The sequence below is a fragment of the Plecotus auritus genome (genome assembly GCF_963455305.1).
Source record: "Plecotus auritus genome assembly, chromosome: 10".
NCBI classification, from domain to species: domain Eukaryota; kingdom Metazoa; phylum Chordata; class Mammalia; order Chiroptera; family Vespertilionidae; genus Plecotus; species Plecotus auritus.
In genome coordinates this window covers 11,622,559-11,636,064 of record NC_137785.1, presented here as the reverse complement: position 1 = coordinate 11,636,064, position 13,506 = coordinate 11,622,559, and the positions used below count along the sequence as shown (strand labels likewise).

Here is a 13,506-nt window from a genome sequence, read left to right as displayed (position 1 = left end):
TAAACCAACCAACCACCCCGAGGTCCCGGAGCACAGGCTCTGCTTCCTCTAACCCACGAGTCCTAAGTCCCCAGTCGCCACCCGAATCCCTCGGTGCCCCGGAAAGCCAGAACCTACGCCTGACAATGAGGTTTCGGGGGTCACGTTTATTCAGAGAAATAAATATGGCTCGTGGGAAGGTGTTGGAGGGCCAGGGAGGGACGTCTGCGCCGCAGCCGCAGCCGCAGCCGCAGCCGCGCGGCCGGGTTAGGGTTCGGGAGTTTCCAGCATGTCCGCCAGGGCCCTGGAGAGGAGGACGCAGAGGTTAGACCACCGACGTGTCCAAAGCTCACCCAAGGGCGCGGAGAGATTGTTAACCTTCCCATTCATTTGTCCCAGGGGACATGCAGCCCAGGGTCGTCCAGTAACTCGGCCGGACAGCGCTTCTCTAACCAGGGCCCTTACACGTCCCCTCCACACACTTACTGGTACAGGGACGAGGAGAAATAGTCTACGTAGCTTCCTGTAGGAGAGAAGAGAGAACAGGTTTGAGGGGTACTCCACGGGCGAAATTAGGGGTCACTTTTCACCGCGTCCGGGATCAAGCTAGCTCCGCCCTCTTTTCCTAATTCCTTCCCCAAACCGAGTTCCTTCCACTGGGATGCCTTTGAAGGTCCTACTCGGTCCTCCTTCCTTCAATTCTTCTAGCTTTGGCCCCGCCCATTCAGTTCTAGGCCCGCCCCTCAACCCGGCACCCAATCTTGCCTCCAGGGCTTCAGCATCATCTATCCCCAACCTTCTGTTTGCGCAGGCCCCGCCCCTCCGTTCTCGCCCGGCTCCACCCACAGATTCAGCCTTGACCTAGCGGCCACACCTAGCCTCGCCCCACAACCTCCCAGTCCCCACCAGGATTCGCCTCCCTGGGCCCCGCCCCTTCCTCAGGTTTCCCCTGAGACCCCCACCACTCTTACCTGGGGTGCAGACAGTTTCGCAGACCAACGGGCAGAGGTAGCAGAACTGGCAATGCTGGGAGGGGGAGGGGGAAAGAGAGTGAGTGGCAGGACGTGGTCAAAGGCAGAGTCAGGATGGGGGCGTGGGATGGAGGCTTGCTAGGTGGAGGTCAAGGTCAGAGGCAGGATTCGAGTGTGGAGTCAAGGCTGCATCGGCGACAAAGGGTTTGGCCAGTTTGAGGGCAGAGGCCAGGATTTGGGGCTGGGGGTGCTCAGATGGTCCTGGGCCAACCTGAGGAGGGGGTGGAGCCTTGAGTCCTGGGGGGGGGGGAGGGATGTCTCACCTGGCACTGGTCACAGTGCTCCCCCATGTTCTCCTCGTCACAGTGACAGTTCTCACACTCAGTGCATCGCTGGGGACCAGAGGGGGCTGGTTAGACTGAAACCTTAACCCCTTTTGGGAGCCACCTGCCAGTCTCCCACCCTTCCCCCAACTCCTCACCCTCATTACCCCAACCCTGAGCTCAGTATCATCCCCCAAAGCCACTCCTCTCTGCTTGGTTTCCTAGCAGGGGGACACCACATCCCCCCATCACTGTGGGCGGGACCTGAGGATGCTCTCTTCTCCCCCTTTTTTACTTCCCCACAGCCTGGCACGCCCCAGCCCCAGGGTCACCCTCCTCTCCCGGCTCCTTGTCAAGGACCTTCCTCTTTCCTTACACCCTCCGGTGCCGCTCAGGCCTCACCCTCCCCTTCCTGGACCATGGCCCCAGCCTCCTCCATCGGCTCCTCGCCTCCAGTCTGTCCCTTATATGGCCCCAGCAGTGTCTTTCTTCACCTGGAACTGCCCCTGCCCTTTCTTTGCTCAGGGCCCTCCCAAGGCAGCCCCGGACCAATTCCAGGGACTGCTCGGTGGATGGACCTGGGCTGGGGACATACATTGCAGAAGGAGCAGTAGCCACACAGGGACCCTGGCTGGTAGTTCCCGTACTCTTGGGTATCCTGCGGACCTGTGGGGACAGGAGGGCAGCAGTGACCCACACTGACGCGGCTCCTCCCGCTCCCACCAGGCCAGATGGCTTACCGGCTTCACCACTCTCTTCCTCACTGGAGCCACCTCCAGCCACCTCCCTCCTGGCCAGTGGGTTGGGGATGATGGTGAACGGGAGCTGGTTTTCCTCCAGCCCCTCCTCCTCGTCTTCCTCCCCCTGGTAGTCTTGGCTCAGTGGGGCCTGAACCTCAGTCCTCTCTCCTCTCCTCTCTTCCTCTTCTTCTTCCTCCTCCTCCTCCTGCTCCTGGCTCAGGCTGAGGCCATGGCCTTCCTCCTCCTCTTCCTCGTCCTCCTGGGCCAGGCTGCCTTGGTGGGTGCCTTCTCCCTGCTCTGAACCTTCCTCCTCCTCCTGCGAACTGCGCTCTTCTTTCCCCTCTTCCTCTTCCTCCTCAGAATCTCTTTCCCCCAAATGGCTTCTGTCCTTGACCCCAGTGTGTCCTGGGGCCTGGGGGCTAATTTCTTTGATGGACACTTTCTGGCTGGTCTCTTCATCGCTGTGGCCTTGTTGACTAAGGCTGGGAGCTTGGTGGCCAAGCTTGGCAGAGCTGTCCTCATCTTCCTCCTTGGGGGCTCCGTGGGGGTGATGGCCCGGGACTTCTGTTTTATACTCATCTGCGAAGTACTCCTCCTCGGTGCTCTTGGAGCCTTGTGGTTGGTAGCTGGCAACGTGGTGACTGAACTTGACTGTCACCTCCTCCTCCTCATCTCCAAGGCTGTGGGGAGTATGTCTGGGAAGCTGGTGCCAATGTTCAGTGGACACATCCTCATCCTCATCCTCCTTGTCTCCCTGGCTTTGATGTCCACGGCTGGGGGCATGATGGTGGTGTCCGTCTGAGACAGCATCGTCTTCCTTCACGTGGCCTTGGCGCCTGTGGGCCAGGTGTCCATACTCGGTGGAGACATCCTCCTCCTCATCGTCATCTTCTTCTTCTTTGTGGCCTTGGTGTCCATGGCCAGGGACATGGTGGTGGTGCTCATCTGAGTCATCTTCATCCTCTTGTTTGCTATGGTCTTGGTGCCTGTACGTCCAGTGTCCATACTCAGTGGAGGCATCATCATCATCATCGTCGTCATCATCGTCGTCATCATCATCATCTTCTTCTTCTTTGTCACCTTGGTGTCCATGGCCTGGGACATGGTGGTGGTGGTGCTCATCTGAGTCATCTTCATCTTTTTCCTTCCTGTGGCCTTGGGACCTGTGGGCCTGGAGTCCATACTCATTAGAGATATCATCATCATCGTCATCATCATCATCGTCATCATCTTCTTCTTCTCCTTCTCTGTGGCCTCGGTGCTTGTGGGCGTGGTGTCCATACTCAATAGAAACACCCTCCTCCTCATCTTCATCTTCCTCCTCTTCTCCGTGACCTCGGTGTACATGCCTCATGATGTGATGTGGATACTCACTGGACACAACTTCGTTCTCATCCTCGTCTTGATGGCCGTGGCTCCTGTGGCTGGGGAAGTGGTGTCCATGCTCTGCCGAATCATCCCCGTCTTCATTCCCATGGCCACGCTCTGTCAAGGCCTCCTCATCGGAGACATTCTCCTCTCCAGCCTCATGGCCTTGGTGCCTGTGGCCTTGGAGCCGGTGACCGTATTCCCTGGAGACATCCTCGTCCTCTTCTCCGTGGTCTTGGTGGCTCCAGAACGGAGGCCCACGGTCCGTGAAAACATCCTCGCTCTCATCTCCGTGGCCTCTGTGGCTGTGGATGGGGTGGCCAAACTCACCTGACAGGTCCTCCGAGGAGACTCCTGCATTGTTGTTCCAGTTGCTGGGGCCGGGCCCAGCCCCTCTCAGCTGCTGGGTCAGAGCCGGAGGGAGGAGCAGGCTGGCCACGGCAGCCCAGAGCAGAGAAGTGTGCAGCCATGGCCCACGGTGGCCCATGGGGACGGACAGGCAGCAGACCTTCTCCCAGGCTGGCTCTGCTTGCCACTTGCGGCGATGTGGATGAACGTTGGGGGTTCTTGTCTCTCTGGAGTCTCTCTCTTTCTCTCTGTCGTTCCTTTGCTGTGTCTCTCCCACCTTTGCCTGTCTGCCTTCCTTTGGCCCTTGCTGCCGGCACTGGACACCCCTGTGAGGCAGTCTCAGGAGCCCCCTGACCCTCCTCTCAGGCCCTCCCTCCCACCTCCCAGCCAATAGGGTCTCTCCCCTCCCCTGTCTGTGGCTAAATTTACTCTCAGCCCTGAGTTATTCTGGGTCAGTCCGCCTGTCCTTCCCCTCCTGCTCCTCCTCCTCCCAGCTGCGAAGGGGTGGGTGAAGGGGTCTCTCTTTGGTCAGGAGAGGGGGTTCAAGGGACTTGACTTTGGACTACCAACAAGCTCATGTTTGGCAGCTGCAAAGACAGCAGCTAGCCTTGTAATGGGCCAACTTGGGGGAGGAGCCTGGGGCAGCTGGGGGCCAGGAGAGATGTATTTGAGGGGTGAGGCCGCTGGGTGGGAGGATTGGGGTTAGACTATGGGGGTTTCTGGCCAGAATAGGATACTGTGCTGAGCGAGTGGATGCCAACGCGGAGGCTTTAGCGAGGGGCCAAAGGAACCTGCTCCCAGCACCCGTGCCCATGACCTCCTGTCCCTGGAACTGAGACCTGGGGGCAGGGGACTGGGCCAGGCCAGGGCTATAAATACACAGGGGGCTCGGGTTACCGGAGGCCAGGCCGCAGCTGTCCCTGTCAGAGAGCTGGCGAGGGACATGTGTGTCAGTATTTCCCACTCTGCACCCCCTCACGACAGCGCTTTGGGTCCCCATCCCTCTTCATGGGTCTTCCTCTCTCCCTCACCCTCTCAGGGTCCCTGTCCTCGCTCCCCAGGACCCCGTCCCCCCTCACTCTTCGGCTTGCCTTTCCCTCTCACTCTGAGTGTCTGCCCTCCACCCCAGTCTTTGTCACCCTCTCAGGATCACTGTGCCCCCTCCCTGGTCTCTGTCCCTCTTTCTCTGGGTCTCTGTCTCCACCTCCCCCAACCCTAACCCTAACCCCCTCCCCCCACCCCCGCTCTGGGTCTCTGTCCCTCTCTCTCGGGGTCTTGTCTCTCTCTGGGTCTCTGTCCCCCTCTCTCTCTGGGGGTGTCTGTGGCTCTGTCTGCGCCTCCGTCTGGCAGCCCTGTCCCGCCTCTGCCCCGCCTCGCGCTCTGCGTGTCTCGGAGACGCCCCGCCTCCCGGGCTGGCTGGGCCTCCGGACGGGCCGGGAAGTGGCAGATCCGGTTTGTTCAGGGCGGATCTGAAATCGGGGTTGGTGGAGGGAATGTGGGGAGCCGGATAGGTTGCGGCGGCGGCGGCAGCATGGTGGGTCCGGAGAAGGAACAGGTACCGTGGCCGGACCCCCGGGTCTGAGGGCGCAGGGAGCTGGGCGCCTGGTCTCCTGGTTCCCGGAGAGGCGGGTGCTGGAGACCCAGATTCGTGGGTCAGACGAAGAAGGGGTTTGGAGGGGCCCGGACTCGTGGGTCCTTGGGAGCGGCTAGGAGAGGGCTGTGTGTGCGGGTTGGGACTCCTAAGTCTAGGGGAGGAGGGCGCTGGGGTCCCTGACTCCTGGTCCTGGGGCAGGGCCCGGGGTGAGGGGACTCCGTGTCCCATGGGAGTGAGCTGGAGCCCCCCACCCCTCCCCTTGTCCCTGTCCCCAGAGTTGGATCCCCAAGATCTTCAAGAAGAAGACGTGCACGGCGTTCATCGTCGACCCCGCAGACCCGGGGTGAGGAGTTCGCCCTGGGACCCGCCTGGGGCGGTTCCTGACCGCGGATCCCGCCCACCGCGGATCCCACCCTGTGCCCCCCCTCTTCCCCTACTCCTGACACTTGGGACACTTCCAAGGGCGTTCCCGGTGGCGCTGTCCCTCGGGGAGGGTTTGGGTCTCTGCAGACACGTCCAGTTTCTCACGCTCCTGCCTAGGGGCAGTGTTAAAGCGCCAGCACTCGGTTCTGTCTCTTTCCTTCCCCTCGTCTCTGTCTTCTGTGTCACTTTCTGTTACTTTTTTGGCTGTCTCCGTTCCATCCATCCATCCATCCATCCATCCACCCACTCATCCATCCATCCATCTATCCACTCATCCATCCACTCATCCTTCCTTCCTTCCTTCCTTCCTTCCTTCCTTCCTTCCTTCCATCCATCCACTCATCCATCCATCCATCCATCCATCCAAGAAAGCTTCCCTCAGCGCTCCCAAGATGGCATACTTTTCAGGAGCACAGGCCCTGCCAGGGTTCAAATTTCAGCTGGGGACGTGTGCTGTGTGGCTTTGGGCAAATTATTGCACCTCTCTGGGCCTTACCTGTCCTCTGAGCACAAAAGCAGAACCTGCCCCCTAGGGCTATGGTGAGAAACGCTTGTGCTATTTCTGGAGCAGTGCCCGGCCCCTGGTAAGCACTGAGAAATGCCCGCAACTCCCAGGGGCAGGGAGCAGGTACTGCCCGTGCAGGCCTGCAGCTTGCCTGGGTGGCGCACACCGGGGCAGCCAGACGGTTTGCCACCCCTGAGCAGCTCCTGGCCTTCAGCCACCGTCTCTCAAGTGGGTTTGGGCTGTCTAGTTACTGTCAAGACAATTTTCGGGGCGTGGGAAAGGTCCACCTTCCTCACTGAGTGTGTGTTTTGTCGTGCGCCTGTTATATTGGCGCAGTCTGGCTTGCCACGATGCATCAACAAACAGCTGTGCATTTATGGGGTGAGTGTTCTAAAACTTCCTGGTGGACGCTAGGGTGTGGTCAAGAAAGTTTAGGAACCTCTGGTCTAGCGGGAGGAAGGTAGCGGTAAGGCAAGGAGATCCAGGCGCAAAGGGCGTGCCACTGGGTCCCGCGGGAGCTGGGGAGGAGACGGGCATCACTCCTGTCTTCGGGAGGAGGGGCCCGTGCGGTGACATCTGAAGGATGAGCTGGGGTTCGACAGGTGAAGGCGGGCTGGAGAGAGGAAGGCGGAAAGTGATTCCAGGAGTGGGAACAGCATGTGCAAATTGCCCTCTGTGGACCACGTGATGAGGCTTGAAAATGGAGCAGAGTTCAGGGTGCAAGAGTACCGTCGGGAGAGTGGAGGCCAAAGAGGTTGGCTGGGCCAGACCTCACGGGGCCTCGAATGCCACCTCGAGGGTCAGGGACCTTGTCCTAGGTTGCTGGGAACCACGGGAGGGGCAGGGTCAGCTCTGGGTGCGGGAAGACCCCGAGGGGGCCGTGTCAGGATGAATAGGAGTTCGGGAAGCCAGGGTTGGTCAAGGGTCCAGGCGGGAAGGGAAGAGGCCTGAGCCAGGCCAGGTCTGTGGGGACACAGGAGGGGACGCGGGTCGGAGCTCGGGGACTGATGGATTTGGGGAGTAAGGAGAGTGGCTCCTGGACATTTGGCCTGGGGACTAGGAGACAGCGGGGTTGTCCCCACAATGAGGGACCCAGGAGGATGAGCAGGTTTGGGGAACATTTCGGGGCTCAGTGAGAGATCTAGTGAGCTGGGGCCCAGGGGGACTCAGGGCCTTGCAGACCTGGGTGGGGGACTCAGGGGAAGGTCTGGGACTTCCATCCAGGGTTTGAGAAGTCCTAGCTGTGGGTGGTAAGGGAAACTGGACGTGGGGGAGGTGCTATGGGAGAAAGTGTAAAGCCAGGGAGGTGGCCAACTGGCAATTCTGTGACCTTTTTCCCCCCATGGAAGTGCATTTGCAAACACCTGTCTCTGCTAGTGAATGCCGCATAATGAGCACGCAGCCTCAGGTCCCCAGGCCTGGTACAGCCACTCCTTTTCCACCTGAGGCTTCCTGCCCTTAAGCGACTTGCCGGGCCCCTGGGCTTCAAGTTTGAGACCAGTGTGGGGAAGCCGCGTGGTCCCGGATCTGGGGACCGCCCAACACGCAATGGGGGAGAAAGCCACAGACGAGGGAGGACGAGCCACTAGGGGGGCAGATGTGCTCTGCCAGGGGCAAGGTTTCCTGGGACCAGAGCCTTTCAGCTGTGGCCAGCGCCACTTTGCGCTCCTCAGATGAGACCTGAATAGAGGCCATTGTATTTGGGGACATGCGGTAATTGCTGATCTTATCGGGAACAATTTCAGTTCCCGTGGCCACACTGAGAGGGAGGGAGGGAGGGTAGGAGGTGCGAGTGCAGAGGGGAGCCGGCCAGCCCTGTCCAGCGAACTTTCTGCAGAGGGGGAACTGTCCTACAGCCACAGCCAGTACGCACACTGGCCACACGTGGCTCCTGACCACTCCGAGGAAATGGATTTTTAATTTTTATTTATTTACGTTTAAAACTAGAGGCCCGATGCATGATATTTATGCAGAAGTAGGCCTTCCATCCCCTGGCTGCCAGCACCTGCTTCCTCTGGCACCCGGGACCCGGCTTCCTTCCCTCCGGCCGCTGGCAGGCACCTGGGATCCGGGCTTCCCTCCCAGCCCCGGCTTCGTCCGGAAGGAGGGAAGGGCATCTGGTCTAATTAGCATATTATGCTTTTATTATTAAAAATATATTTTTATTGATTTCAGAGAGGAAAGAAGAGGGAGATAGAAACATCAATGATGAGTGAGAATCATTGATCAGCTGCCTCCTGCACATGCCCCACACTGTGGATCGAGCCCCCAACCCGGGCGTGGGCCATGACCAGGAATCAAACTGTGACCTCCTGGTTCATAGGTTGATGCTCAACCACTGAGCCACTCAGGCTGGGCTGAATTTTTAATTGTATTTCATTTTGATTTCTTTGAATACTAGAGGCCTGATGCACGAAATTTGTGCAAGAGTAGGCCTTCCTTCCCCCAGCTGCCGGCACCGGCTTCATCCGGAAGGAGGTCCAGTCTGATTAGCATATTACGCTTTTATTATTATAGATAAAGAGCCCCATGTGGCTAGGGGCTTCTGCATGGACAGCTCAGGTTCTGGAATATTCCTTGGATAAGTTTTGCAGGGAAGGGCGGGTAGGAAGTAGATGGAAGGGAACAAGGGAGTCCAGGGATGAGGCTGAGATGGGTGAAAGGATCAGGGGGGTAAACTGAGGCATGCCAGGAGCCTGGTGGTAGACTCAGGAAGGAGGAAGGGTGTGTCTCCCCCGAGGTTCTCTCTGTGGCAGGTGCTGGGCTGAGCGTATTCTGTTCGCGGATCGGGGGGCCCTTCTTCTGTTGACCAAAGTTTTGTCTTCACAACTCTTCTCAGATCCACGTACCGCCGGTGCCGCCCTTTCCATAAAGTTGGTCCTGGGGCCACAGCTCACTGCCTTTGTGTAAATGCGGGTCTCGGGTTCTGGAATCGAGGACCAAAGAGATTTAGATACATTTGCAGCCAACCCCCTCACTCCCCAAACCCGGGTTCCCTGCTTTCTAAAACTCTGGTGCCAGCTCCGGCCGGTGTGGTTCAGTTGGTGGAGTGTCATCCCAGGCACTGAAAGGATGCGGGTTCGATTCCTGATCAGGGCACATGCCCGGTTGCGGGCTCGATCCCTGAGAGGGGCATGCAGGAGACAGCTGATGTTTTGTTCTCACATTGATGTTTCTCTCTCTCTCCCTCTCCCTTCCACTCTCTCTAAAAATCAAATTAAAAACTTTTTAAGCCTGGCCGGTGTGGCTCAGTGGTTGGGCATCGATCCATGAGCCAAGAGGTCACGGTTGGATTCCCAGGCAGGGCATGTGCCTGGGCTGTGGATCCCAGTGGTTGGTGTTTCTCTCTCACCGATGTTTCTCTCTCTCTATCCCTCTCCCTTCTTCTCTCTCTAAGAGAAATCAATAAAAACATAAAAAACACACACCTCTGGCCAATCGCATTTAGAAAGCAAGGGCTGGCCCTAGCCGGTTTGGCTCAGTGGATAGAGCATCAGCCTGTGGACTGAAGGGTCCCGGGTTCGATTCTGGACCGAGGCACATGCCTGGGTTTCGGCTCGGTCCCCGGTGGGGGGCGTGCAGGAGGCAGCCAATCGATGATTCTCTCTCATCACTGATGTTTCTATCTCTCCCTCTTCCTTCTTCTCTGAAATCAATAAAATATATTTTTTTAATAAAAAAAAGAAAGATAGCCAGGGCTACTTGCATGTCTGTTTAGGGGGAAAAGTGTCGTATGTGAGGAACTTGCCACAAAGAGAAACCAGCCACAAAAGCCCACTCCAGTGAAAACCAAATAAAGGCGCTGGCCTTCTCGCCGGGAGCTGTTGCCAGCCCACGTTGCAGAGCCGGCTTTTCTGTGTTAAAGAGAAAGCGGTGCAAAGGGCTGGGCCTGACACTCTAGCACCGGCCCAGCCTCTCTCCTCCGCGGTCATCGGTCATCAGGACTGGAAAAGGAATGACGTCCTCCCTGTGTTTGTCACTCGAGGTTATTTAAAGCTCTGCGTGGAGTTCCTGCAGTGCCCGGTATGTCGCCCTCATTCCAGGGACCAGTGCATTATGCCGCTGCTGCCTCTTAGTTCTACGAACCGGGCTGTTACTATTGTCTTTTCCTTTGAGGGGGGAATGTATGTATGTATGTATGTATGTATGTATTTATTTTTATTGATTTCAGAGAGGAAGGGAGAGGGAGAGATAGAAACATCCATGATGAGAGAGAATCATGGATCGGCTGCCTCCTGCACGCCCTCTACTGGGGATCAAGCCTGCAACCGGGGCATGTGCCCTTGTCCGGAATCGAACCCGGGACCCTTCAGTCCAAAGGCCAAGGCTCTATCCACTGAGCCAAACCAGCTAGGTCCTGAGGGGGAAATTTAGCTCAGAGAAGTGAAGCCACTTGCCCAAGGTCACACAGCTGCCTCAGCCTCCAGTGCGGGCGTGCTCCCTGAATCTCTCTCTGGATGGTTCCTTTCCATGGCGAACACGGTCCCTGTGGATGGGGGCAGCGAGGACCCACCGCTCCTCCTGGTGGGCAAGGCGGCTGTCTCTCTCCCGCCCAGCTTCCTCCTCAGGCTGCGGCGCCAGGAAGGCGCAGGGCCAGGGTCAGCGGGACGGTGACGGCCTCTGGGGCTCGGGCAGGAGTATGGACGCTTCTCCAAGATGCTCGGGGCTGGGGACACCTCTGGGGTTCAGACTCCTCCTTATCCCTCCTCTTCAGAGGGACCTTGTGCCAGTGTGGGCGACCCCGGAGTGCCCACCTGTCCGTGGCGGTGGAGGATGCGTTCGGGGCGGCCGTGGTGACTGTGTGGGACCGTGACTTACACACCACGGAGAAGCCCACCGATGCCTACGGGGACCTGGACTTCCTGGGCGCCGGCCGCAAGGCCAGCAATGTGAGGCCTGCATGCTGGGCAGGGCCGGGGCGGCCAGCGGGGAGGCACGCTCGGGGCTCTCAGAGCTGGGGCCTGGGGCGCCCAGCTGAACTCGGTGTCTCCCCATTTGCCCACCCCTGTCTTCACTGCTCTCTGGGACTGCGTCCCCCCTCTCTGGGTCTGTGTCCCCCCTCTCTGGGTCTGCGTGCCCCCTCTCTGGGTCTGTGTCCCCCCCTCTCTGGGTCTGCATCCCCCCCCTCTGGGTCTGCATCCCCCCCTCTCTGGGTCTGCGTCCCCCCCGCTCTGGGTCTGCGTCCCCCCTCTCTGGGTCTGTGTCCCCCCCTCTGGGTCTGTGTCCCCCCCTCTGGGTCTGTGTCCCCCCCTCTGGGTCTGTGTCCCCCCCTCTCTGGGTCTGCGTCCCCCCCTCTCTGGGTCTGTGTCCCCCCCTCTCTGGGTCTGTGTTCCCCCCTCTGGGTCTGTGTCCCCCCCTCTGGGTCTGTGTCCCCCCCTCTCTGGGTCTGCGTCCCCCCCTCTCTGGGTCTGTGTCCCCCTCTCTGGGTGTCTGTCCTCCCTCTGCGGCTCTGTCCGCTGTCCGGGTCTCTGTCATCCTCTCTCTGGGTCTCTGTTTGCTTCTTGGTCTCTGTGCCCTCCCGTGTCCCCCCTCCCATGTGTCCACAGTTCCTCCGACTCTCTGACCGCACGGATCCGGCTACAGTTTATAATCTGGTCACGCGCACATGGGGCTTCCGGGCCCCGAACCTGGTGGTGTCAGTGTTGGGGGGGTCGGGGGGCCCCATCCTCCAGACCTGGCTGCAGGACCTGCTGCGCAGCGGGCTGGTGCGGGCCGCGCAGAGCACAGGTGACTGGGCGGGTGGGGGGCTCTGCCTCCTGGGCCGGGGCTGGCTGCTCGTCTCCCCCACTTCTCTGGGATGTGCCTGCCCTCCCTCTCTGAGTGTGGGTTTTGTCTCACACTCTATTCTCCCTCTCTGTCTCTATGCACTTGTGTGTTGCTGGACCTCACCATCATCACCCTCTTTGTGTCTGTGTAGGGGCCTGGATTGTCACCGGGGGGCTGCACACGGGCATTGGCCGGCATGTCGGTGTCGCTGTGCGGGACCACCAGACAGCCAGCACCGGTGGCAACAAGGTGGTGGCCATGGGCGTGGCCCCCTGGGGAGTGGTTCGCAATAGAGAGGCCCTCACCAACCCCAAGGTAGGACCCCGGGTCTTGGAAAAAGAGGGGCTGGGGCCTGGACCCCTGGGTCTGAGGGAGGAGGGACTGGGGTCTGAGGGAGGAGGGTCTGGGGCCTGGACTCCTGGGTCTGAGGGAGGAGGGGCTGGGGTCTGAGGGAGGAGTGGCTGGGGCCTGGACTCCTGGGTCTGAGGGAGGAGGGTCTGGGGCCTGGACTCCTGGGTCTGAGGGAGGAGGGGCTGGGGGCCTGGACTCCTGGGTCTGAGGGAGGAGGGGCTGGCGCCTGGACTCCTGGGTCTGAGGGAGGAGGGGCTGAAGGAGGCGGGGCTGGGGGGTCTGAGGGAGGAGGGGCTGGGGTCTGAGGGAGGAGGGTCTGAAGGAGGCAGGGCTGGGGGGTCTGAGGGAGGAGGGGCTGGGGTCTGAGGGAGGAGGGTCTGAAGGAGGCGGGGCTGGGGGTCTGAGGGAGGAGAGGCTGGGGTCTGAGGGAGGAGGGGCTGGACCTGGACTCCTGGCCCTGATGGAAAGACTCCCTGGTCTGGTCCCTCATCCCCCAGGGCTCGTTCCCTGCGAGTTACCGGTGGCGCGGTGACCCCCAGGACGGGGTGCAGTTCCCTCTGGACTACAACTACTCGGCCTTCCTCCTGGTGGACGATGGCACCCACGGCCGCCTGGGCGGCGAGAACCGCTTCCGCCTGCGCTTCGAGTCCTACATCGCCCAGCAGAAGACGGGCGTGGGAGGTGAGTGGCAGCTTCCCTCGGTGACCCAGGGTCCCAGGCTCAGGACCCCAGCCGTCTGATCTGGTCAAAATGTGGGGTTTGGGGCGAGGAGGAGTTTTCTGTGGTCAAGGCCTTGCCGTCATTTGCTGTATTTAAAAAAAAATCTTTATTATCTGAAATCGGAAATGCACAGCAGTGGACAGCTCACTGAATTTTTTTTTTAAATAAACTAACTTTTCTTACGCCGCCAGCACCTAGCTCAAGAAGCAATATTATTGGCCCCAGAAGCCTTCTCCCGCCCGCACCACGGGCCATCTTATCCCGCTCCTCACGTCACAGAGCAGTTCTGGCCTGTGTTTGTGCTTCCCTACATCTGTACCTCTCAGAGCCTGGCCTCTTATATCTGACATCATTTCTTCAACCTTATCATTGCCTGAGTTGTGGTTTGTAAATAACCCATGAGTAAAAGAAAAAACAA

The 13,506-nt window shown here is 59.4% G+C and overlaps 2 protein-coding genes across 7 annotated transcripts in view; one reads left to right on the top strand and one right to left on the bottom strand.

Annotated features, from left to right (window-relative positions):
* Positions 1 to 126: 126 nt before the first annotated feature.
* Positions 127 to 4,140, bottom strand: HRC (histidine rich calcium binding protein). Its single transcript, XM_080644199.1, has 6 exons — positions 2,014 to 4,140; positions 1,869 to 1,939; positions 1,274 to 1,342; positions 951 to 1,005; positions 466 to 502; positions 127 to 283 (listed from the first exon to the last, which is right to left on the bottom strand). The coding sequence occupies exons 1-6, from the start codon at positions 3,866 to 3,868 to the stop codon at positions 247 to 249; spliced, it is 2,124 nt and encodes a 707-aa protein (XP_080500325.1). The 5' UTR covers positions 3,869 to 4,140; the 3' UTR covers positions 127 to 246.
* Positions 4,141 to 5,150: 1,010 nt separating this feature from the next.
* Positions 5,151 to 13,506, top strand: part of TRPM4 (transient receptor potential cation channel subfamily M member 4) — a 44,820-nt gene continuing 36,464 nt past the window's right edge. For 2 of the 6 annotated variants that reach the window (XR_013959178.1, XM_080644191.1), the window contains exons 1-6: positions 5,151 to 5,284; positions 5,599 to 5,666; positions 10,966 to 11,140; positions 11,798 to 11,978; positions 12,169 to 12,332; positions 12,866 to 13,049. Coding sequence is in view for 5 of the 6 variants with exons in the window: in XM_080644191.1 (XP_080500317.1) it covers positions 5,261 to 5,284; positions 5,599 to 5,666; positions 10,966 to 11,140; positions 11,798 to 11,978; positions 12,169 to 12,332; positions 12,866 to 13,049 (796 nt within the window). In the remaining variant the exon portion in view is untranslated. The remainder of the gene's footprint in view (positions 5,285 to 5,598; positions 5,667 to 10,965; positions 11,141 to 11,797; positions 11,979 to 12,168; positions 12,333 to 12,865; positions 13,050 to 13,506) is intronic. The other 4 variants (XM_080644192.1, XM_080644194.1, XM_080644193.1 and 1 more) reach the window with 4 other exon arrangements.